This window comes from Megalops cyprinoides, chromosome 2, assembly GCF_013368585.1.
Source record: "Megalops cyprinoides isolate fMegCyp1 chromosome 2, fMegCyp1.pri, whole genome shotgun sequence".
Classification (NCBI taxonomy): domain Eukaryota; kingdom Metazoa; phylum Chordata; class Actinopteri; order Elopiformes; family Megalopidae; genus Megalops; species Megalops cyprinoides.
Genome location: NC_050584.1, coordinates 1,633,625 through 1,660,861, shown reverse-complemented (window position 1 = coordinate 1,660,861; position 27,237 = coordinate 1,633,625). Strand labels below are relative to the sequence as shown.

General features: G+C 38.5%; 1 protein-coding gene across 3 annotated transcripts in view; it reads right to left on the bottom strand.

Annotated features, from left to right (window-relative positions):
- The window catches only part of dmap1 (DNA methyltransferase 1 associated protein 1), a 59,371-nt gene that overhangs the window by 18,868 nt on the left and 13,266 nt on the right, over nucleotides 1-27,237 (bottom strand). For 2 of the 3 annotated variants that reach the window (XM_036521906.1, XM_036521905.1), the window contains exons 3-7: nucleotides 17,197-17,288; nucleotides 15,476-15,671; nucleotides 14,667-14,825; nucleotides 9,750-9,917; nucleotides 6,231-6,416 (exon numbers count right to left, since the gene is read on the bottom strand). In XM_036521906.1, coding sequence (XP_036377799.1) covers nucleotides 6,231-6,416; nucleotides 9,750-9,917; nucleotides 14,667-14,825; nucleotides 15,476-15,671; nucleotides 17,197-17,288 — 801 coding nt within the window. Of the gene's footprint in view, nucleotides 1-6,230; nucleotides 6,417-9,749; nucleotides 9,918-14,666; nucleotides 14,826-15,475; nucleotides 15,672-16,305; nucleotides 16,382-17,196; nucleotides 17,289-27,237 lie in introns of those variants that run through there. The other variant, XM_036521907.1, reaches the window with a different exon arrangement.

Sequence of the window (27,237 nt, the reverse complement as noted above, 5' to 3'; positions counted from 1 at the left end):
GCAGCCCATCAAAGAAATGAAGCAGACACGGGCAGCATGCAAGGGTGACCAATGCTTCCATTACACAACTGCAATTGTGGTATGGAGCACCATGGGGTTTCTACCGCATTTAAACATACTAAATCAAACTGTATACTGAATATATCAACAGTAGAGAAATAAAAAAAAAGCATAGTGAGAAACAAAACACAACCTAAGACTAACCACAGGATTGGAAGGCTAAAAAACCTAATTTGAGGCAATTTTTTCTCAATGCTTAGAAGATGTTTTCTCCATTTGTGAGTGGGGTGAATGTGGATAGAGCAGGATAGTTAATGAAGGGCTGGTGGCAGAGTGTCTGGGTCATGATTTAATTGAAGGACTTGCATATGGTGGCACCCTTCTCATTAAAATAACAGGCCAAGTCATCAGCTGTGTGAGAAAAAAAGATGAGGGGGAGAAGGTGAACAGAGCAGAGAAGAAGAGGTGGAGAACAGTTTGCAGGGGTTAGGTGATGACTACTGAATTCTTTTGTGAAAGTAAGATGACTTAGTAGAAGACAGTGTGAGTGAGAAGGCAGAGAGTATAGTCTGGTAGGCACAGAGATCAGCTGGGTTATGAGATTTTTTCCAACTCCATTCTGCAGCTCATAGGTTGGCTCTATATTCTCAATCTTCATATGTGTTAAAATTCACTGCTAGCTTGACCTTTTAAATCTAGCGCTTGTTTGATTTTAGTATGAAAAAGGCTGAAGCCACTGCCAGCATATCATACATCAGCACTACCAGCTATACCTACACACATAGACATCTAATGGTGTTGCTACAGTTGCATCCACTACATCAGAAATGAAGTGCAGAATTTGTAAGTATAATGTTTTATATTTTCTGTTTAAGGACCCTTATTTGAAGTTTGTTGAATACACTTGTTTTCAATGTATACATTGTATGTGTGTTTATGTACATATTAAAAAATATGTAAGATTTATGTTACGTGTATTATAATATAACTGTTATTGTGTATTTTTGTGTTATTGTTCTCTTGACCGATTCATTATCTTTTAGTTTGTCTGGGTAGGGGGCAACAGCCTGATAAAGGCTGGTGCAGAACTTCAAACTCACAGGAGGAGCGTGAAAAATCTGCCAACACATTAAGAACCAGTGTATAGGGCAGGGAATGGACTACAACCTGTCAAGCCTTTCATTGTTTGTATTGTATATATTCTGCACTGGAGCCTAGGAACCTCACTGGTGACTCTTCATCCATCCAACTCTCTCTCCACCATTCTTTCAAGATTTAGCCATGGGTGCAACCTAACACATAGTTTGTGTCAACAATGACTGACTTTGCTCTTGTGTGTAAAAATGAATGCACACCTCCTCATTTATGACTTGGTAAGTAATAAAAATGTAATGGTCAGTCATCGGTTAACTAGTCACCATGCTGTCTCAAATTCTTTTAATTTGAAGAATCCTTCTTAATATTGGTCCAGTTGAGAAGTCCCATATACTTGTTGGAGGATGAATTGCCATATAATGGCCTTCCACTCCCCTGCAAGGTGGATGTAGATGTAACTGGTGATGGGTACCACATCGCTGATGTGCAATGTCATGTCCATTGACACTTCATTACACACACAGTAAGCTAAAATTTGTCAAACACAGCCACGGAAACCTTACGAGAAATGAAAATTATTATTGTATAATGTAGGTGATAAGCTGATATTGTAATAAAATATGATTAAATGTTTATTTTCCTAACATTGTTGATGTGAATTTGCCATTACTGATAGGGTACTATCACCTCACTAAATCTGTAACAAAAAGGTCAGAATTTGCTTTGCGGTTACATGAGTCAACCAACATTTTAAACTCTTAACAGCTCTTTGTGTATGCCAGGTACTATTGTGAGGGGAAGCTGCATTAAGATTTATTGTTCTGCAGTGCACTTCAGCAAACATGTAGTCAGAACATATTCACCGAACTTGACAACTTAATGCATGAGGAGTTGTTGAGAAAACTGTCGATGCATGTACAAATGGGGCTGGCACTATGATGGAGTTTAAGAGAGGGTTTAAATCAAGATCCTTGAGGTGGTACCACAGGCTGTGTTCAGTCACTGATGTCTGAGTGATACTGCCTGACATGACATGCCACCAAAAAAACACCTTTAACGTACAAAAAAGGGTTACAAACACATTCCAAAAACATGTTTGCCATTCAACTAATTCATATCAAAATAAAGGCAGGTTGCACAATGTGGGTGACACTGCCCTCTAAAGGGTTGAGTGGACCTAAACTACACTAGGAGAATGCACCCCACACCTTAACAGAGCCACCTGAACCTTTTACAATGGCAAACATGCACTCAGACCTATAGGTTTCTTTTAGCATGTGTCACACGAGTTCTTGATGGACTGTTATTGATGAAACTGCTTAGTCACACCCTAGATTGACATTTAAAGGCAACTGTGTCACATGCTGCAAATCTGGTTCGGGAGAGGTCAGGTGGGGAGTCAGATATTTATGGTCTCCGGACCACAAGGTGAAAACCTGGTAAGCTTTTAAGGCTCCCCTCACAAGGACACCAATAGAAAATAATAATGAAAAATAACACAGGGAAAATAAACAAATGATAAACCAAAACTGTCCCTTTTCAGGGTCCACTGGCGTGCAGCTTTTGTCTCTGTCTCTGCCTTGCACTCACTGCTTTCCCAGCAGGTTCACTGTGGACACAAAAGGACTTTTATAGCTGACACCCCTGACAGAGGTTGTTACATCAGTATTGCCCAGGTGCACCAGCTCTTTCTGTGTCCAAGACAACGTGGTCATTTTCCCCTCGTCCTTTCCCACAGACAGATTCAGAACTGCTTTACCTTGAATCTTCACCAATGCAGACACCTTGGTTGAGGAGTATGTGCTTTTAACCACTTACCCCTAATTCATGATGCTCTTTTCTCTCACACTTCCAGTCTTTGTCACTGGATGTCCAGCCAAAAACACCTTAACAATCATCCCTCTTTTAAAGTCACTGAGATCTCTTCTTTCTTTTAGCTCTGGTATCCAAATAAAATCACAACAGTAATCCTAAAACAACTTCTCATTGTTATCTGCTTTTTTTCTGAGGTATTTGTCATTCCTTAGACTAGTGTTTCCCACAGGTGGGTCGCAAAAGTTTTTATTTGGGTCGCGAAATAAATCTGCAGAATTTCTTCCATGGCCCACCTATCACACCATTTCGCGCGCACGGCTGTGTTCACACGTAGGATCTTTTCTGAAGCTGTCAGCGTCTGTTTTAAATAATAATCCTATGGAGTAGACCGTGTTTTCAAAAACGTCCGGAGCGGGGTTTTTTTTTTTAACACCGTCTCTGGCATTTTTTCTCCACCTCAGGGTGTTTTGTTTTTCAGTTGAAAAAGTTCAACTTCTCCAGAAAAAAACGCCAAGCGAAGTTAATTGTGCTAGTTTCTGAGCACAGTGAATTATACAGCATGACAATTAAACTGTATCATAACGGGTTGTTCTGATAATTGTACTCACAACATTGAATCTAGTATGAAAGGCTAGTGTACATTCTGTTTCTTTTACTGATGAGAGGGAAAAAAACGAGAGCCTGTTAATTCCGCCTAAATGCACTTATCTCATTCATGTATATGTTTTCGATAACACAAGCATAAAAAGAAGTTGTGATTTATCAAACGTATATCTCTTCGAAATGGCTGGTTTACCTATTCAAGATAATATAAGGTGGTGCAGAAATGGCAGTAAAAATGGTCAGGAACGTTCATTTATGCACAAATCTGCTCTTCACGATTTATAGATAAGGCATATTGTGAATTGGGTCGCGATGGTTTGTCATTTTTAAAAACTGGGTCCTCAGAAAAAAGGTTTGGGAAACACTGCCTTAGACTGACAGTACTAATCTGAGTTCTACTATTATTGTTAGTATTTCCTATTTCCTCAGCTCTTTCCTACATTCCACTAGTGATATAAATAATGGCTAATTAAGCAACCTGTTAACCTTTTTGACTAAGCGGTCAATTAGCATATATTTAAAAAAAAAAAACAGCTCACTGTCATGTTTTTCTGACCAATGAGAAATAAAAATTTGATTCATGAAGTTTTAACATAACATACATGATTAAATAAAATTAAGTAATACAACAAAATTATTCTGAACAATTTTAACAGATTTAACAGAGGTAGATCAGTAACCGCACAGCTAGATACAATTACAAACAACAAACTATCTAGCTACCTGCAATTCACCTATGAAGTCCATCTGTCACACTCCTTAGGAGGAAAAAGACAACAAACTGGCCTCTTATTATACATGCACATCATGCACATACCATTAAACACTCATGTTGGAAAATGGAATGTAAATGGTGTTCAGCAAACCTAAAGGTATTCTTTCCAACATGGAAGGATAGCCTTTTACAGTATTCATGTGACCTTTTATCAGCCCTATCGTCTCACTCTTCCAAATTACTTGAGGAACATAAAAACAATTACTTGAGGAACAAATAAAAACATAAACACAAAAACAAAAACAACAACAAACAACAAGAGATTCCTCTTTAACAATGGTGCTAATTTAACTATTGCCCAGTCGGCACCTTGAATGACAGTTTAGAGCAGAAACAATTTCATGAACTTTTTTTTTTATTAAAAACAGAACAAATAAGAGATAAGGTACCCACCTTCTCCCTCATTTACACTCTTGTATTTTTGCACACCTCCTTATACCTGAATAAAGCTACTTAGATTCTTGAGTCTTTTCCCCCTATTAAGCACACTGAACTGGAGAGACTAATTATGTAATCGAAAACATGCGTCTGTCTACGTCATCCAATTCCAGCCAAACTAATGAAAGATCTCCTGTCTATACTTTGTCTGTCTGTGCTAAATATTGTTAACACATCTTTATCAATTTTATCATCAGCCCTAAAACTAGAAATAGTCAAAAAACCAAATAGCTATAGCTGAACTCATAGGCCTCCTAAACTCCTATACTATCTTGGAGACCTTTCGGTCAACTTTTAGACCCAGTCACAGAACTGAGACAGCTCTCATTAAGGTTTTCAATGACATGCTCCTTTCTTCTGACCATGACTGTCTCTCAATATGCCCTTCTAAAAGGATGGATGCCACCACAAGAATCTTGATGAAAATGAAAAAAATTCTCCTCCTATTCTAGCACTGTTTGGCTAAGTTATTTATCAGATTGATTTCAAAGTATTGCTCCTTACTTTAGATGGCTTTAAATGGACTTGTGCCTACCTTCCTGCAGGATCTGTTAATCCCCTATAACCTGTCTAGAATACTACATTCACAAGGGGCTAACTTGCTGGTGGTTCCAAAGTAGAAAATAGAAGTATAGAATAGAATAGAAGTAGAAAACATAGTTATGTTAGGGAATTGCTTGTTGTTATATACCTATTTAATCTAATTTAGTAATTTTAAATACTTAAAATTAGTAGTAGATGTCAGAAGGCATCAATTCTTTTTGGGTGTATTCTTAAAAAATGTGTGTTTCAAACATAGATTGACTACGACATTTATTCATTCATTTATTTAAAATTAGCAGTTTATACATCTTTAATATTTAACCAAGTAATTATCACTACATTCTACACTTGGATATGATATTGACACAAAATTGAAAGAACTTGTTCTTTTCAATTCATATGATGATTTCTTTTACCATGAATATTTCTAGATCTTTGACATGTTTTTCTCCCATGCCCAGTGGCCAATGGGCCCCTGGATATTGAAGTCAGTGCCCTGGATCACATCTGAGGGCAATGACCTTGAACAGTGAAAGGGACCAAAACTCTGATCTACTATCTACCATCCACACAAAGAGTCCCAACATCCTACCTCACCAGTCTGTGACAGACTCTCACTTAATGATTCAAGGTGGAATTTTAAATGCTAATGTAACACCTATATCACATATTTCTGAATTGTTTCTTTTACAAGGGATCAGGGAATACTTTTTCTGTTTTCCCATTCAAACTCATTTTTCCTATATTTTTTCCTTATAGAAATAGTGTTCTGTGATATAAAATCAAATAAAAGTTGGCTGATTATTTATTGATTATTTATTGATTTATCAAAAAACTTACCTCAAAATGAAACAAATCATACAAATGTTGCATAAACCTTTAAACAAACATTTGAGAATGACCATGCACAACACATTGTACAACTCCTGCGCAGCCAGGGAAGGGAAGACACATGACTCACCAGTTTTTCAGTTTCTCGTTTCTGGGGAAGCTTTTTCTTGGTGGTTTTGCGCTCAGCACGCCGCATTTCTGTGGTGGTGTCAGCAGCTGTAATCAGCTTCTGCAGGTCCTGGACCTTCTTCTCCCGCTCTTTCTTTCTAATCTCTATCTTGCGCAGCTCTTGGATAAGGTATTCCTCTTCTGCCACCTGCAGGACCACAGGGGAATTGCAGTTAACTGACACATTACAAATAAACAAGTTATACATTTCCTGAAATCTAAATAATGTATGAGAATAGGAATAAGCAATAAGTAATTTTATTTCATTTAAAATGTATAAATCTCTCTACAAAGGAACAATGACCAAAGGAAATGAAAATAAAACAATGCAAACAGAAAATAAGCAATACCATACCATGTAATAATATACTGTGCATGACTGTCATACCTCGTTGAGATGTAAGGTGAAATGAAAGAATTATATACAAGAAAATGGGGTGAGAAGCACTATTCATTCAGTAACAAATCAGAAGCTATCATTTTAAAGGCCCTAATTTTGTGCTAGTGTAAACAAGCACAGTTTTTTTTTACCTCAAGCAAGTGGCTAAAGTTGTGCTCTAAAATCTGGTGCTATGTCTCACTTGTGCAAAGTTCCTTCTGCAATATCATAGCCCTTGGTCCCCCTTGGAGGAGGGGATGCATAAATGAAGGTATGGTTCAATGAAAAGTGGTATTTTCATGCCACCTTTGCAAGTAGGGCATGTGGAAAGGGCACAAAACTCTCAGCAATTGTCTCTTCCAAAGATTTAAAAATGAAAGTACAAATCATTTTTGTGAAATTAATACTCAATATCATTATGTGTGTTGTGTGTCATCTCCTAAAAGACTGAGGCAATGAACATCATCAATCATGTACTATTATCAATCAAGGCTTATAAGAAAGGTATATAAGCATAAGCACGTCAGGACATTTCACTTGAATGAGAACGCAAAAAATCTTGAGAGATGTACATCATTCCACATTTTTATATGGATCAACATGGAATTGGTGCACCAGCACAGGTGAAACCGGCAGCTGAGAGAACACCTGCTAAGATCTTCTTTCCTTTACATATCACCTGAAATTGCCTCTATCCCAACAGGTATTTATATTAACATATTTAACATATAAATATGTTATATATAACATATGTTATTTATATAACATATTTAATCATAGTAGATTTGGAGGCTGGTACACAAGGTCCCTGGTATCGCTGGTTCTCTCTCTCTAGTTCCCAGTGACTCTATCCACCCTGAAAAAATTTTAACCATATACTTGTGGACCCGATCTGTATCTATCAAATTACAGTTTGTTCAGATAAGTACAATACAAGTACAATATATGATAGAATTTCTCATGGAAGAATGTTGTTGTATCCCCCCAATAGAGTTCCAGACACTTGTAGATGCTATGCAAAGGTGCACTGAAGCTGTTCTGGTGACTTGCGGTGGTCCAGCACCCTATTATGACACTGTATGTTGGCATTTCTTTTATTATCTTAGATTCCTGTACCAGAATTACCATACAGATAGCTAACGCTAGGTTCCTTGCTGGATAGATACATGCCTGAAAAGGGCCACTGAGAAATAAGGACAGATAAGCATTTCAGGGATACACATTTGGGCCATTGTATACTTTGGAATGTTGGATGATTACACACAGTTAATTGTGGTATTCCATAATCAACTACAACTACATTTTAGAAAGTATCACTTTAGAATAAAAGGGGTATCTAGCCATGCCCTGTTGGGCAAAACCACTTTTCAAACAAAGACAAAAACTTTTAAATATCAGACAACTGATGACAGACTAACACATACACATTCATGACAGAGTATGGCACAAGCTAAGAGAATGGGCTGATCTTCCTATTTCCTGATGTAAAGACTTCACCAACCAGGTGGTATTTTCACCACCCAAAATTATTTATTATATTTCTTAAAAATACTACAATTGTATAGAGCTGTTGTACAAACCACAACTGTTTCAGCACATCTTAAATTCATATTTACCAGGTAATGACAAATTTAATTCAAAACAAGCACTTCCATTTTAACTTCTTCATCTACTTCATCAAGTTGTCATTAAACAGCAAATTAAAGAAAAAACTGATGCCTGAACAAGCATATTATTATTGATAAATGCATAATGAGATTCTCACATCTAATGCTTATCAATGAACAATGTTTTCATTCATGTAAGTCCTCCACAGTGATATGCCTTTCTTTTAATCCAATATACAAATATTGAGTTATTCTGTTATTAGTTAACAATTTTGATTCTCACTCATTGATAATTCAAATTAATCTTTGTATGATGTAAAGCTGCTTTGTGACCACTCATGTTGTAAAAAGCGCTATATAAATAAACTGAATTGCATTCAATATGGTATATTAATCACTAAAAAGTCTAGCTAGCCAGCACAATAATGTTACAGCTAAAGCTCACAGCTTAAGTACTTTAGTGTTTGCTACTACTACTTGCTAGTCAGCTTCCCAGACAGACATTATCTGAGTAGGTCTTACTTCTTACAAACGAAGTACACTTCTCAAGAAAACGCTTCTCTCTTTGTTAACCATTATTGTCATGTTGCTTCTTTTCAGGTTTACACTTCTTAGGGGGCTTGACACCCAGAACATGTCTGCATTTTTGAAACAGTCAGCTATGAAAATATGTGATCTGACAAACACAGTAAAAGGTAACTAACAACTTCTCAGACTAAAACTAGTGAGTTAACTTGTTGAATCAATCTGAATCTTGTTGCAGAATAATTTGCATGGCACTGTCATACATAGCTCATGACAGGATGACAAGAGGCTGTGCAGCGATGACCAACACAAGATTTCACAACTGGAAAATGGCAGAGGGATCCTGCCATTAACTTAAGCCTACAGTTAAAAAAATGAAAACAATAGGAACTGGACTGAAAGATGTGTGTATTTCAGCACTTTGCATGTTACAAAGGCTCTTTGATTGACATGGTAGGCGGTGATGATTGTATCTGTTTATGCACAAAAGCATAGCGGGGCAAGTGGGTGTTTATTTCAGACCCTGGTATTACAATTGATCTGGAAAGTGACTGGTTTCAGGGTAGCAATTTAAAATTCATGCTGCCTACAATTAACACTTCAATACATTCAGAACAATAACCTAAGAAGGGTCATTACATCACAAAAATCATGATAGTGCAAGTTTAACACTAATCCTCCATCACATTATACATCATCAATGTAACTTTACAACTCCACCATCATCATAAATGTTCTATATGTACAACACAAATCTGATAGATCCAAACAATTGAATCTTATAGCATCCAAACAATAATACATGGTGTAACAACAAGCTCACAACACCATGCCTATAGGACCTAACCCTACCTCTCACAAATAGGTATTCCTGCAGCACTCTACCCCTTCCATAGCCCAAATACTGAAGTCTGTGAGCCTGAGGGTCTCTACCATTACCGGCAGCACTTCCTAAATTGCAGGGACTTACTTGTTCTGGGGTGCGGTTGAACAGCCTCTCCAGCTGCTCTTTTCTGCGCCTTTCATGACCAGCATCAAACACATAGATCTTGGGCTCACTCCCGGTAGCTGCACGGATCTTGGCAAGCTTTGCACAAATGTTGTAGTAGCGCTCCTTCAGATCTTCCACTGAGCGTTTCTGAAAAGAAGAGCATGAAATTATCACACCTGTGGGTCAGCATCCATATTACGTGCATTTTGCTGGTAGGCTACATTACAAGCCTGAGTGAATGCAGAGAAAATCACATCCCAGAGTGCTCATTATAATGTACATGTAATAAATCCTCTGTAGGAAACTGTCCTTATGTCCTGGTAAGAACTGAGGAGTAATGCAAAATATTATGCTCTTTTGTAGTGGTTTTACTGATGTGGTTATACAATATATACGCTATTGCAGAGATAATTTCAGTTTTTTTTTTTAGATAATGATAAAGCAACTGTGATGATTTTTCTTTTCACTGGGTCTATGCTGAGATGGGCAGGTGTTAATTTCAGGGTATAAATGGAATCTGCACTCAGTTCTCTCTCCAGGTCTCTTTTAGCAGTAACCAGCTGAATGTTAAGTGCAGCTTTGTTTATTACCTTTCAAAGCCATCCAATTCAACCCAATTGCTTGGTTTGAACCTGAACCAGGTCTAATGATATATATTTTTCCATCAGGGAAATGTCTTGCATGCCATGCGCAATGATAAGACACTGTAATAACACTGAAATGCATTTAGAGTTCCTTCCACATTTATTCATGCCCCCAATAAAATAGTAACAAGAAACATGATACAGCAGAGAAAGTGTGTATTGGATAATCTCCTTCTGCTGAAAATGTTCGAAATGTTACACTTAAAGCACTGCAGACAGCATCCATCATCTACTTGTGGTAGGTATTTGAGGCCTGTACTGTCGCAGTGAAATTTGCTCCCTGATCACAATAATGGATTCCATTGCAAAAAAGGAATGTCACATTTTTGACAACATTGTAGTTAGCGCATGGGTTACACTGCTTCCCCTGGTGCTTTATGAGGACCTGGCACTTCTGAGGGTAGATATTCTGATCATTACTCCAAGCACAATTGTTCAGTATCCTTCAGATCTGATTGCTTTGTTTGTCAGTTAATCTGACCTGGATGAATGCTTTGGATCATTTTCATGGTAGAAAGCTTCTTGGCAAACGGAACCAGGTTTTTGATAAAATGTTCCAAAAATCCAACAACTAGAGTTGGAGGTCTCTGAAATAAAACTTTGACCAAAGGCATTACAGTCAATCTCGGCATGTTACTGTCCCTGGACACCCAACACCTTGTCATTGTAGACATCCGCAAGGCTGGATTATGGACCAGGCCAGTGGGGCGAGTGCCCCAGGGCCTCAGACTGCCAGGGGGCCTCCAAGTCTCAGGCCGTGTGCAGAGCGTGGCCCAAGACTTCTGAAGGAAGTTGAATGCCAGGGCCCTCAGTGCGCACAGCGCAAACTGACCACTAGCCAGGCCCCTGGGTGCTTATAGCGTGAGCTCACCACTAGTGCCCCCCAGACCCCTCAGCGCTTACAATGTGAGGGCCCCCGGGCCCCTTGGTGTTTAAAATGTGAGCTCACCACTAGTGCCCCCCAGACCCCTCAGTGCTTACAATGTGAGGGCCCCCGGGCCCCTTGGTGTTTAAAACGTAAACTTACCACTAGGGCCCCCAGGCCCCTCAGCCCTTACAATGTGAGGGCCCCCAGGCCCCTTGGCATTTAAAGAATGAGCTGACCACTAGGGCCCCTAGGCCCCTGGGGCTTAAAGCATGAGCTGACCACTAGGGCCCCCGGGCTGACTCCAATAAAGGAAAGCAGGAGGTGCCTCCAAAAGACATGTGCCCAGGAGCCTCACCATGATCCGGCCCTGGACATCCAGTACCACTTCCATGTCCTGAGGTATGAACACAGAGAGATGGGCTAAAATGCCACACTGAGAGAATAACTGATTTTTATTATTTTGTTTTAGTCACTGATTTTTTGCTTTTGTTGTAATCAAGTATTTTAGTTAGTCTGTTTTTTTATTGCTTTATTGGTCATTTGAAATATTTCAGCCATCTTTGTACTTTTAGTTGTTTAGGTGGATCTGAATGATTGAGCCTGCATTGAGGTCAGCCCCTCCCTGTAATCGCTGCCAAAGATGCTTAAACTGTACTGAGTTCAGGGTCTGAATACTTATGTTAACATGATATTTCAGTTTTTTATTTTTAATAAATTTGCAACAATTCTTTTTGAAATATGAACTTAATAATCTACTAACCCAGAGTTAGTACCCAAGTGAATGTGAATTTGGCTGAATTTGCATTATTTTTATTTATTTTTGCCAGTCAAAACTATTTCGAGGAAAGTAAGAAGGCTAGGAAACTTCTGCTGACCTAATTCTCTGCTAAGTAAGTCATTTACCCACACAGAAACTTCCAAAAAAACTTGTCACTTTTAGTATGTCAAATAACTCATTGGAAAATGCTCTGCAACAGCCATGTAGAATCTGTCAATATATATCATCAGTGGTACTCATGTTTACTTTGACAGTGGGCGACAGTGTAGCATAGTGGCTAAGGAGCAGGACTCATGACCGAAATGTTGCCGGTTCAATTCTCAAGGGGGGCACTGCTACTGTACCCTTAGGCAAGGCACCTGACCCACAATTGCCTCAGTAAATATCCAGCTATATAAGTGGATGACATTGTAAAAACCTATAACTGATGTAAGTTGCTCTGAATACGAGCGTCTACTAAATACCAATAATATACTTTAATATGAGCTTACCTCATTCTCCGCTGAATGGCTCAGTCATTTATCTACACAGAACCTTCCCATTTGTTTGCCATGTACATTACTTGTCACTTTCACATAAAATTAGCTCCACAATAGCAACGCAAAATCTGCCTACTTTTGCATCAACAGAGGTTCTCTCATTTACTTCAAAAACAATTTGAATTCAACTCTGTTCAATAACTAGGTCATTTCATAATGTAGAAACTTTTTTGTTTGCTTTGTACTAGAAACTTGGGTCTTAACAGGTGTTCACCCAAATATCAGTAAACAACAGGACTGTACACAACAAAAGCCTAATCTCTACCTCTTGACAGCTGTCATATATTCAGATATACATCTCAACTGAATGCACAGACAAGACCAAAATTTGATGGCTACTTTCCTATTTATCCGTAATATAACTGAAACATGAACTGACTTATTACATCCATTTGATGGCTGTAATTTAAACTGTAAATAGTTATGTATTTTTGTGTTTTGTATTGCTGTTTACTATATCATTATTTTTGTAAATAATTATTGCAGTCTATAGTTGTTTGAATTTATATCAATATTTATGTAAATGTTTATTGTTTGCAGTGTGTTAGGAAACAAACACAGCACTTCTAAAGACAGCACTTTATGTGTCTCATACTGTCCTATTAAATATACGTATCTTTCTATGTAAAAATACTAAAAACATTAGGTAAGGATAGTGATAAAAGCAGTAAAGAATTACTTAACCCTAATTCAACAGACTAACAAAAAGATGTTTGATTTGAAAACTGTTTGGTACGGAAGCTGAGAACGGCCGTGCTTGCAATTATTTTTTAATGCCGTTATCTCAAGATCAGGAATCAATTATTTCGTTATCTCAAGATAACAAAGCTCGTTTTATAAAGGTAAGGGGTTATTTTATCTCATTATCTTGAGATAACAAAGCTCCTTTTCTTGTGATAATGAGTTAATTATTTCGTTATCACGAGAAAACAAAAGGTTGTTTCCTCTTATTACTTATAATGTTTATCAGGGATCAGGAGTGCCATGCCAGCATGCATAGATGGCATCTTGACAACTGTAGCAACTGATTTAAGCTGAAAATGTCAGGAGTACCCATTATTGATCAACAAATCAGACTATACTTCAGTCAAAGTCTAACACAGGCAGAAATTGCATTGTGTCTTTCTGTTAGAGATAACATTCAGATCAGTCCTCGTCATTCAAAGAGAAGACTAGCCCGGCTGCAACTTCACAGGCAAGTGCACTTCAGTGATCAGGTGCGATCAAATGAATCAGACACTCATTTTTGAGTTCTCCATAATTATCCTGTGATCTTGAGAAAACAAAAGTCGTTTTCTTGTGATAAAATATCTCGAGAAATCAGCCTTTTGTTTTCTCGAGATAACAAAATAATTAACTCTTGATCTCGAAGAAAATCATACACACTTTTGGAGAAAACAGAGAGACAAAAATGGAAAAGTTACCCAGACCTCACTGATGGCCCTTAATATGTGGAGAAAAATACAGTATATTGATCACACTGTATATTGTTAAACAGCAGCAAGATATTTCTGCATGTGAAGTCCTCTTTTTGTCATTGTTTTCATTATAAATACTGTATTTGCTGTACACAGATTAATTCCTTGGAATGTGCTGTGCCAGGCAGCTTTGACCTGACTAATCTTGCAACCTATGGAGAAATGACTTTGCACATGAAGACTGTTGATTGATTTTTAAAATAATAACAATAATAATAATACAAAAAAGGCACTACGCTCATTTACAACCCAAAGGTATAATTAAGCTAGCAGCCATGATACAGCTCAGAAAAAGGAAAAGATATATCAGTCCTTTCTACCCTGGCTTTGTAATGTAATAGCATTGTAATCAGTCCACAAGAATCTCCATTCTTAGTTTGGTGGGGACTGTAGGATGGGTATATAGAGGTATTTAAACTAAACAAGAAATACCAGTGTTGATTCTGTAACACAAAATATCAAGGCACAAGTATGACACTGATCACAGGGTTTAGGAAAATATGTGTCTTGTGTTTACTCTCTAAGCAGTGTGGACAGTGTCCCACAAAACTGTAGGCCCCCCTGAAATGAAAGTGATAGCCCTACTAACCCTGAACTGCTGGTGGTCATAACGGTCATGGATGACGATGAACCGGAGATCAAAGCGTTTGCAGAGGTCAAAGAGGTGATCAGTCTCAGTTTTGGTCCATCCATCATCATGAAGATACATCTGATACTCCTGCTCAGAGTACATAGGCACTTGCACCATCTAAGAGCACAAAAGAATAGAAACATCTACTTTTTCCCAATAAATAAATAAATAAATAAATAAAAGTATTCCTTCTAACCAAGTAAAGTAAACCCTTTAATTTTGGAATAAAGAATACACAAATTTGCCCTGTGCTTGCACAGGTAATACTGTAATTCTATACTAGCTCTTGTGTTCTCAAGTTGCTTTCTACTGATCAGATGTAGTGGAGCACTGACCATTTCAGTTAACATCAAAGTAAAGTATTTTTCCCAGCTTTGAATCATCCCAAACACTATATTTGGGATTAAAAACAATATTAAAGCAATACTTTAAAGCAATTTAATCATGTACATTTTAACACAATAACCATGTAGCAATAATAATGAACAATGATAGTTGCTATTAATAACAGAAATAATGACTTTTTTTCTTGTTGTTACTTTTATTCCAGCTAAAAGAATGTTTATAACAACATTACAATTGTCAACCATTTTTGATGTACGACTTGTCATCATCATTAGAAAAGTGACTGCCTGGGAAGGAAAAAAAGGAAAGAGCAGCTCACTGTTATTTGTTGAGATACTAAACTCCAGTATTAATGCAAAAGCTTGGATGCCTTCACACTAGTTCAGACAGAAAGTCCAGCAGACTACCTGCTGTTACCTAACCTTGTTAAATCGAGCAAAGGGATAGTCCTTGCCCTCCTCGGCCATGCGCCTCCAATGATGAAATATGGCCCCATCCCTCCTAGCAGGATTGGTGAAAGGCATCCACTTCCAAGGGCGAACTCTCTTGCACCCCAGTTTGGCCTTGACTGTCCGGTAGCCCTGGGTTGTGTCACTGGGTAGCAATGGTGGGGCATCTCTGAAAAGGCACAGTCATCAGTGTCATGTATCATTTTTAACAGGTCCTACTGAAAGCTTTTTTAGAATAATCCACCTGGTTTCACTTTTTTCCAGTGCACAATAAACAAATACTTGCACTGTGCAAATATGGCTTTATAACCAGCTATTTCCAAAGAAATGTTCAAAATAAATTCAGGGCTGACAGTCAGAAACACATATGTAAACGAGTGGACATCAGTATCAGTACTTTCCACATGGTTACACCTGTGAAATCAGACTTTTGGCTCACAGTTAAGCGCCAACCATATCCAGGAGTTACATGTGCTTTCTGAGCTTAGCTGTTATTCAATACAATACACAGAAACACAAAAGGCTTTTTATTCTGAGACAGAGTTTCTGGCCATCTTTAATTTTCAAACTCTGTCTTGGAGCAAGGTATCCATGAAACTATTTAAGTATAACTGCAAAGGCTCCTTAACAGCTCATTCAGCAAGGGGCTCATCTTGACAGCAGGCTAAGCCCTAAGGCCAGGGTTTGAAACTAACCATGTCATTTGCTGACTATGACTGGGAGACCACTCTGGCATAACAAAACAGGGTTGTATAAAGGGGGAAAAAAAACTTAAGAAAAACATATTTGCATCAGTTTCTTACCTGCATGTATGCATGGAGACACATCAGCAGCATCAATCCATTCCAGGGATAAGCACAAGGGAAAGTATTAGTTCAATTTAGTATTAGTATTAGCTCATTTACAGTATTAGCTCATTTTAGCTCAGCCATTTATTATGTCTGTTTGTCTTGTAATGTTAAAACCTTTAAAAACTTTGGAAATTATTCATTATGTTGGTTTCAAAGTTACATCCATATCATTCAACAGAATGTGGAAATTCTAACTCAGTGGTTCCTTATATACACAAACTGAACATTGACTGAAACTGTCAAAAGTACAAACTATATGATTGACATAGCTTTCCTGGATCGAGTAGAAATAAAGTATTCATTTTCAGATTGTAAATTGATTAATCACACAATATTTTATTTGGGTAAATTGTACTGTTTTCATATTAATGAAGCATGAGAAAAAAAATGCACTGTGTAATTTAAGTAAATGTGTATGCACCGACCTTGCCTAACTAGATTGGAAGTACACAACATATTAGGTTATACAGGCAGTGTGACACAGATGCTAAGACTTGGCAAAGCAGATGTCCCTGAGTTAACCTGTATCAAATTTGATTGAATGGATCTGAGCTGAACTACCACAGTAGTTGCATCAGTTTGTATTTATGTATCATATGTTTAGTAATTTTGTTTTTCTACCAAGTTTTCACTCACTAAAAGGACATTTTTCTTCAGTACCACAATTCCCCGTTAATCTGGTCACATCTACCTCTTCATCTTTACAATATCACTCCAGCACAGCATAATCAACTCAAAGAAAAGTGGTCAACCACGTCTCTAGCGGTGTGTAAGCCAACTGCGTTATGAGCCTTGTTATGAAATGTATGGCACTGTGGAAAGCATTTCAAATAGCATTCATACTTTTTATCTGAATAGAGCAGGGCATAGACTTCCCTGTGCATTCCCTCGGGTCTCTTGAATGTCAGCGTTTCTGCTGGTTTCTTGACTTTTTTCTGAATAGAGAAAAATACATAATTATTCTAGTTTCACCATTCTAATTTTGCACTTGATGAATGCATTCTTGACAGGGATTGGGGTTGAAGTGACCAAGCATGTTCTTTCATAAATAAATTAGTTTAGGTGAGGTTTAAGTATTTTCATCTTATGTTCAACAATATCCTTAAATTGATCATGAATTGGATAAAGCATGATGTCCTCCATCATATACCTTTCACCGCTGAAAACAACTCAAGAGGACAAAAGGACGTGGCCTAAAACCCCCAATCAGAAGATTTACTTTGCTCCGACTCTCTCTGCCTTAACATGAAGGGCACACCATCACAGAACCAACGAAGGAGGACACTACAGATGTACATAGACTATGTACACCATGCACATGTAGATATACATTGTATACACCAGTGTTTCTCAACCCTCTCCTGGAGGACCCCCTGCCCTGCATGTTTTAGATCTCTCCATGCTCCTGCACAGCTGATTCAAATGATCAGTTTGTTATTAAGCAGCTTCAGGAGTTCATAACGAGTTGATCATTTGAATCAGCTGTGTTGGAGCAGGGAGAGATCTAAAACAAGCAGGGCAGGGGGTCCTCCAGGAGAGGGTTGAAACACTGGTATACACCTTATACAGTACACAATAACATTACATATTATACAACAGCAATGTGCAGTTCATATGGTTGCGTCAGCTGTTCAGCAACCTGATTGCACGTGGGAAGAAACTGTTACTGAGATGGGTGGTGCGTGATTTGATGCTGCGGTAACGTTTTTTAGAAGTGATACATACAGAGTTTTATAACTGATACATTTATGTTCCATAAAATGTTCCAAACTGAACAGTATGACTGTGAATAGCCTACAGACATGACACACTTTCAACCTGAAAATGAGACACACAAAACACTCCTTTCATTTTAAATTGCATATGGCTGTAACAGCTTACACCATTGCTCTATTGGCTTTTAACCAGTATCAAGTTACTGTGAAGGTGGTGAGTTAAAAGACTAATGTAGGTTTAACTCTGTTTAGCCATGGATTGAAAATTCACATAAAATATGGAAGCCAGATAATTTACTGACTGGCCTACTGGCTTTACATGCTTGAGAGGGCCTCCCACAGAGCCCCTTTGCAAAAATATTTTTTGATAAGCTTACCAAATATTTGCACAGTTGCATGAGACCTTATGCCTATGCTTTGTGCAATGGCATTTATTTTTATTTTTTCTGAGAGATAATAAATTCACGTTGATGCTGCTATCCTTACGGCTCGACCGATATGCAGTTTTTTTAGGGCCGATATCGATATCTAATGGCTTAGGATAGCCGATAACTGATATTTGGCTGATATTTTGGGCCACTATTCATTTACCATATTTGGCTGTTGCAATAACACAACTACATAAAGGGAATCATAATGAATTTGTTTGCAAATACCTTCTATGAGAAACAACAGGCAATATACAGATCTAATACCGCTTTATTGAGTAAATAATTATTCTTTCACAAACTTTTTAGAAACTTTTTTAGAAAAAATCAGTTTACGTGCTGTGGAAAAAACCTAAAGTGAAACAAACACTGTTAAAACTAAGAAAGCAGATGAAGTGTTCAGACATCACATAACACTTCAATAATCCCAGTTCAGGAGAACCAAGTTGTAATGTAAGAAGCAGAGGGTCTCTGCATGTTCTCCTGACAGCTGGCTCCGTTTGTTTTCATAGAGTACTCCCACCTCACTGAACACTCGTTTACTTGGGACAGATAAGAGAGGCCGAGGTATTTTCTGGTTTGATCTGCAAGCATTTGATGATGCTAACGTTCACTAGCTAGCCAGCTAAATTAAACCACGGCTACACCCTACGTTTACATTATAAATAACCATGGACGACTGGTATAAATGGGCTAACAGGGCTGAGCCCTCCCTATCATTTACAATAAAGATGAGAAAATTATTGTTAAAAAAATAGTTAATAATAATAGGCTCAAATAGTTCCTCGCTGGTTAATTTGAATGCCGTTTTCCACTGGAAACTGTCTCTGAGAAAGTCTGGTGAAACTAGATTATTTACTGTATCAGACTATATATTTGTCATCTAGAATACGAAGTGACATCTATTGACTGCCTGTTTTGCACATTCTTCTAATAATCACATGATCACAACAAAAGTATAGTGGCTAAAAAAAAGAGTGGCTGTCAATAGGTAGCTAGTTAATAGCTGACATTAACTCTCTAGCTAGATAATGTTTTCACTATTTGTCAAACAACGTTAGCTAGCTAGTATTGTCAAATAGCTATCAGTCAATCTAATATAGTGATGATATATTGAAGGCTTATTTTGTTGGTTAAAATAAGAGGTGATTTTGGACCTATACCTCAAAGGTTTTAAAAACGGTAGCTAAATGACGGAAAATACTCCGTTAAATGAATCCCTGACTGTTCTTCAAATTTAGCTTATCGATCTAGCAAGTTGAATATTAAAAAATCAGACTGACGATTCAACTTTTTACGTTGTTGCTGGACATTTTTTCTTCGGATTATACTATGCTGTGCTATGCTGTCTGTTGAGCAGGACTTCATCCAAATATCACCAGACTTCAATGACATGGTGATTAACCAGTTTGCGTTCGGGAAAGGTTGTGGATGTGAGCTTCTCTTCAAACAAGGTAGGCCCAAACCTATAGACCTCTTAAAAGACCATCACACATGTTTCCTTTAGCTTTCCTGTCTACATATTGCCTGTCTCTCTTCTATAATTTTTGTTGTGGTTACCAAATTGTTTTATTTCGGGAAATGATGTTTGAAACAATGTGTTGCAAATGGTTGTGATAAGAACAGTTGCAGTATCTATTGGCAGTCGTTACAGTTGGAACATGTTTTGTACTGCATCCCTAGGTGGACCCTTTTCTGCCATTGTAGGCTACATGATAGAGCATTCTGTTCTATCATGTAGCCTATCATTACATCATTCTTGCATTTTTTTTGTTAAAAATGGCATGGGCTAATGTGTACAGAGAAATAGTCAAATGATATGTATGTGTGTGTGTGTGTGTGAGAGAGAAAGATAAAGACAGATACAATGAGAGTTGGCATCAGGTCATTCTTGTGGGTACTTTTTTATGGTGTTGTTGTACAGGACTTGCTATAACGAGGTATATAGTGTTGTTGCTGTAATCATAGCCATAACCAGGGTCTGAATTACACATATAAACATTACATACACAGAATGAGACCTGTTGCTATTTACAAGAAACAAATTGTATTTGTGTTTTAATTGTAAGGTACACCATCTGAACTGGATTGTACTGAATAACCTCTCACGTGGGTTCTGTATTTGGGGATTTCCCCTCATGGTGCTGTTTTAAATTTGGCTTCTTTGTCAGAAAGATATCTAAAGTATTCTGTTTTAACCTTTTTGGCATTTCTGCCCTGCTCTGTGCTGCTTGTTGTCTGTGGGGATAGGCATTGTTAAATTAGACCCATTATCAATGTGTTGATAGTTTAGTGTAAGGTAGGTGTGGAGCTTTCATATTAGTATGCATTGCTGAATGAATAATAAATCGTAAGAACTAGAGCAGCGTTTCTCAAACCTCTCCTGGAGTACCACTTGTCCTGCAGGTTTTAGATCTCTCCCTGCTCCAACACAGCTGATTCAAATGATCAGTTTGTCATTAAGCAGCTTCAGGAGTTTGTAACGAGTTGATCAGGAGAGGTTTTAGAAACGCTGATCTAGGGCATCAAAATACATAGGTCTATGGTATCAAGCATGATAATTAAGGTAAGATTATTTGTAACCTTAGCTAGCAATAAAAATAAAAAGAAAAATGTTTGAAAGTAACACCATTACAAGCTAATATCATTATACACTTATATTCATTTCCAAATGTGGCTTTGAAATGGCCTACTATTATTGATACTGTCGCCTACATAAGCTGTTTTTAATCAATGACATTTTGTGAAACGTTAGCTAGCCTACTAATATGAAAGAAATAGCCTAGCCATCATGGCCAGAGTATGCATTTTGAACATGTTTCATACAATTGCCTTCACTCCAGACGCTGTACCAGGTTACTGTTTTGAACGCTTCTTACAGATAATGGCATAATGATCATTGCTTTGTCTTACCGAATGGTATGCTGCCAGTTCACACACAAACCACCTGCTGCTGCTAACATGCGTAACTTTCAATTGCTGCTGTCAGTGGAAGTGCTGATGATGCCAGGGGCTGTGCTCGCGCCCTCTCTCCCAACTCTCACACACAGCGGACACTAAATAACAGTTCTAAACTGAATTAAGCATGCACTCATCTCTGAGGAGAAATTCTCAACCACTGATTTTTTTATCCAGTTGTATTTACCTTCAAATTTTATTTTTTTGCTCTAAAAAATTACCGAGGTCCGGACCTCGGTGACCTCATAGCTTGTTACAGGCATGGCTGTAACGTGGTATCTCAGATGTGATGCTGTTGTTGCTGCAGCATGAACTATTGATGGATATAATGTATCTGTTAGCCCACCCACCCAATATCACCACAAGCTGTCACTGTAAATAACGTTACATTTATAACGTCAGCTTCATTGTTAAGATATGCAATCTTACCAAAATGTGCCTGTGTTAATTTGCAAAAGAGGTTGAAGTACAACTACTGAGGAAACTGAAATGGTCAACCAACCTGTGCCATTAAAAGTGAATGTGTTGAATGAATGAACGTCTTCCTCCATATCCCATGTTACTCTGGTGTACCAAGCGTCTTTGCTGCATATGTTGTGGTTACGTTCCCAACCAGGAGCCTCCGTAAACTAATGTTAATTAAAAACTAGGAAATAAAAAAAAGTAATTTATATATAAGTAAAGTATATTTTTAGTTAAAGTAGCCTAAAATAAACCTTCCATACACAGTGTAAACACAAGATGGAGCATTTGCACAAACATTAGCAAAACCGATATGAGGGGACCGATACCAATATGGACCGATGGGTGTCAAAAGGGGCTGATAGTGGCCGATATATCGGCTAATATATTAGCTACCTGATTTTTAGCCTGTTTCAAGGGGTTTCCATGTTTTTGCTTTATCGATAGGTCTACTTCCGCTCATTTTGCCTCCAATGCTGAGTTTTTTGCAATAACTTTTGTGCATATTATTCCGATTAATAGGCTACTTTCCAATATATGTTTAAAAAATACAATAATACTGCATGAGGAATAATGATATATAATGTTAAAATTTCTGTAATTTATTTGAGTTATATTTAATTTTCTGTTAATTTGTCCTTAATGGATAATGATTTTTATTCGTGTAGCCTACGCGGTTACATTTTTAACCGCTCCCATCCCTAACAGGAAGGCCATCCACACTGAACTTTATAATATGCATTTTTGTCAAGCCTATGTGGTAGTTAATTTTTTTTTTTTAATTTCCAATTATCGATAAGAGAACGGTTTTCTATGTAGCCTATTTATGCTGACTGTGTAGCTCAGCTAGCCACTTACTGAACTCTAGGTAGCTAAACAAAGCTACCTACTAGCCTCTAGTCTTACCTTTCTTTGTGCAACCGCAAATGGCGCACAAGGTTTGAAGTTGTTGGAAATCCGTCTGTAATCTTCGATCTACACTCCTTACAAACTGCAGTTTTTTTCCGTTCACAATAGCAAAGTCTTTAAACGCGAAACAAATGATTTTTGGCAGCGTCTCTCTAGCTAATGATAAACCATCTGTGCAGCATTCCTCACAAACTGATGAACTGATGTCACAAACAGCGGTGGCGCTGTTCTGACTGCCAGTTATTGTCTCTCCAGTGTCCATATCATGTTCAGCAATCTATAGTTTGGAGCTTGCTAACTTGGTACTCTTTGTTAGTTAGCTATTTATGTTAATGTCAGTGGAATGTAATGAAACATAGCTAATGTGGTAAAATGGATTCCATATTGAAATGCGTAGGATTTTAAATGGAACCTATGTATTATTTTGTGCAAGCACCTCATTTTGTTAAACGTAGTAGTGTTATGTGGGAGTGTATTGGCAAAAATAAACCCCTTATTTCTTAAATTTTGTTAGATAAATACAGATCCATCACATTACATTACTTGCATTTAGCAGACGCTCTTATCCAGAGTGACTTCCAATACAATAGAACATAAGTGTTTGATTCATTTCATTCAATTTAAACAATCAACAGTGTCAGACCAGGCTAACAACACTCCTAGATCAGTGAGTGTGAGCATAACACTATTCGAGCCCAAAAGTTAACTTGTGCAATCTGACAGAAGCCAAGTATACTACGATACGACAGTCTCTTGAACCCTGAATCAAAATACATCACAATACTAGACGTAAAATTAACATCAAATAGTGGCAAGGGGGGACTGAAGTGGAACCAAGATGCAGTCTGAAGAGGTGGGTCTTCAGAATATGGCCAGTGATTCTGCTGTCCTAACCTCCATGGGGAGTTCATTTCACGACTGAGGGACCATTACAGACAGGGATTGTGTCTGAGAAGAGCAACCCCGTTGGGTCGGGACACTCAGTTGCCCCACAGTTGGAGAGCGCAGCAATCTTGAGGGAACATAGGGTTTGAAGAGGGGTCATAGGTATGAGGGGGCTGTCCAATTTACTGTCCTGCATGCCAGCACCAAGGTTTTGAACTTAATGCAAGCGACAACAGGAAGCCAATTAAGTGAGGTGAGGAGGGGAGTAACTTGACTGAGGAGACTTGGGGGACTTGTTTAGAGAGACTGTAGACAAGTTGTGCAGCTGTATTCTGGATTAGTTGTAGAGGTTTGATTGCACAGGCAGGAAGGCAAGCAAGGAGGGAGTCCAGGTGAGAGGACCAGGGCCTGAACTAGGAGCTGTGTTGAATACTTAGTGAGACAGGGGTGAATCCTTTGGATGTTGTATAAGAAGAATCTGCACACCTGACTCACTGCTCCCACCTGAGAGGAGGACAGTTGGCTATCAGGCATTACACCAAGGCTTTTGACAATGCTACTGGTGGTAAGGCTTGCAGAATCTAGGCTGAGGGAGAGGGCTTGAAACACTACAACACTGCAAGTACCTAATCCAAATGCATCTCCTAACTGCTACTGTAGAATCACAAAGTCATCTACATAGGCTTCTGTCCACTTCTGATGAGGCCAGAGGACCTTGTACATCAAACATTGGAAAGTGAGTGGGACTCAATGCAGTCTAAAGGGAAAGGCCCTGTAATTGATTCCCCCTCCGGAATGAAGAATGTTGTGCCCATCTATTCCACCCAGGAACAGAAGACATGCTGGTTCTGGTGTACCATTTACCATACTTCCTGGTCCTGTGCAGGATTGGGGGCTTACTCAATGGCTCTAACTGTAATAGAGATTTTGGGGGAGAACATACATAGGGTTTCTCTAGTATGCCATTTCTTTTACAAACTGACATGATAAATTTGTTCTGGTTCCCACCTCCCTGACTGTTGTACATTGTATGTTGTTGTATGTTCCTTCTTTCTCCAGTACCTTATAGGGTATGTGACCAGGAATATACATTCCTAGGCTTGCAGCAAGACCAGGACTCAGTCTCAACTTGCAGGATTGTGCACCTTGGTTGTACATCCTCTCTTGGGCAGCCTGATCCTGATCCACATGTTCCCAGACAATGGACTATAGGGTTGCCATTCTCTCTCTTAGCTCTTTAACATGTTCGACTGGGGTTCAGTGGAGAGAGGGTTGGCTATTTTGAGGCTATCTTCCGTAGAGGAGCTCAAATGCGGAAAATGCTGTGAATGCCTGGCAACTTCACGAATAGCAAACATCAACAACATTTGATCCCAATTCCTGTCAATTTCCATCACCTTTCTCAGCACTGATTTATGTGTGTAGTTAAGCCTTTCTACAGAGCCCATCTGTTTGGGGAGGATACAGAGAAATCCTTAGCTAGTTTTCATTACTTGACACAGACGCTACCCTTCTGAATAAAAAGAGCTCCTTTTGCAATGCCCTTGATGGCCACCGTGTAGTGTGGGATCACCTCCAGGTAGCAGGTTGCATAATCCAGGATGACCATATATAATGGCGTACTCATGTCATCTTCACAAACGACAGGGTAAATCAACTACAGGTAAAGGAATAAGGGGATTTCTGTAGGTTACTTTAGGGGCCATTCACTGACAGTGTGGACCAGCTCTGACAATAAACCTTCACTGCCCTCCTGATGGTTCCTGAATCAGGTCCAGGGTTTTTTGGACCGACTAGGCTAGCTCCCAGCAGGTGAGTGTGGCCCAGCTGTAAAATGTGGAGATGAAGACCTTAAGAAAAAGCAGCAATTCTTTCACACACCCATTTTTATTGACCAACTCATATAGCAACTGACTGGCAAAATGTGCATGGGAGACTGCACTCATCCCCTCCATTTCCCATATATCCACCACAGTGACCTGGCTCTGAGTGTTGTCAAGACTCAGGTCTTCCAGTTTGGTAATGGGGAAATCTATCATCTCTTTCACTTCCTTATGCTCCCTTGTTTCATCAGCGACTCCTAGCTTATTCATGTTCATCCAAGGAATCAGCTTTGGACAGGATATCAGTGGATACAACCATCGTAGCTTCCTGTAACCCACATAGTCCCAAAGCTAAGGGAAGAGATCTTTACTTGAACTTTCTGTTAATCAAAGCTCATTGAGGTTTGCCTTCCCAGCAGCAGATTGAGCCTGTCCCCAGTTCTCAAAACAGACCACAGTCATGACTCAGCAAGACCAGAATAAGTAGGCTGGGGACAAGACCTTCCAGAATTTGGCACTCTACCTTCACCACTTTCAGATCCATTTAAGTGATTTGATAGTTCTTTGTGTTCCTATATACACCGGACAAAGAAGCTTCCTTTTTCTGGGATTCTCCTCCTTCTTTTTCTTCCCTTCTGTGAAGTAGGGTTGAATTACAGTGACCATGCTACCAGAGACAATGGGGGCTACTGTATTTATGCCATGAACCTGAGCAGGAGTCAGAGGGGGAGCACTGTCTCCGTGGGACTCTCAGGACATCTGCAGCCAGTTGCACCAGCAGAGCATACGTTCACCCTTTACCTAGTTTGAACATAAATCGGCACTATGTTCGAGTTTACGAACAACGAAAAGTTATACCGTTGCACCAAATCACATACCTTCAACGTAGACTTAAGTTATATATTAAAACTTACACCTAACACTAAGTAGGTGCAATGTCCGCCATAAAAAACCGTTAACGTTTATAGCCTTTGTGATATCCTCCCATGTTTGCAGCAAAAAATTTGGACTCCAACAGGCACTTATGCTCATTGTATCTGACTAGTAAAATGACAATTTCGTCATGAGTGAAATTCTTTTTTTTTTTGGCCTACATTCACCAGACATGGCCAAGCCTGAAATATATAATAACACCATGGTCCGTTATACATTGAATGAAAAGTGAAGCATACGCTAATGCTAGCTAACAGAGTTGACAGGCTAGCATAACACATTTTTGTAACTGCCAACTTGAGCAATGTTACACTAAAGATTATGGTAATAAGTCAGCTAAAGGTGAACCTTGATAACTTTTCTGTTACTATTCTTATAACGTTAACTTACCTCTTATTGTTTCTTCGTTCCTGTATAGTTTTAATGTGGTTTGCAACTCCAGTTGGCTCTTTTGTTAGTTATTCCGTTAATACAGTTAAAATTTGTTGCTAGACAACCTTCAGCACCTCGAGAGAAAGCACACTCCACAAACCATGGTGAATGAGCAAATTCACATTGGTACAAAATAAATACACACAAGAAATGAATATGTTAAATACTTTATTGTAAAATACACCGCCGTCCTTGTAAGACACACACCTAACGGGGTACACTCATGTAGGGCAGCCGGGCAGCTATCAACAGGCTTGTATGAAAGGTTTAAAGAGGAAAAATTGTCTATGATAATTATTACAAACTTGACAGACGTAGACCTTTTTCCCCTCTGACTCA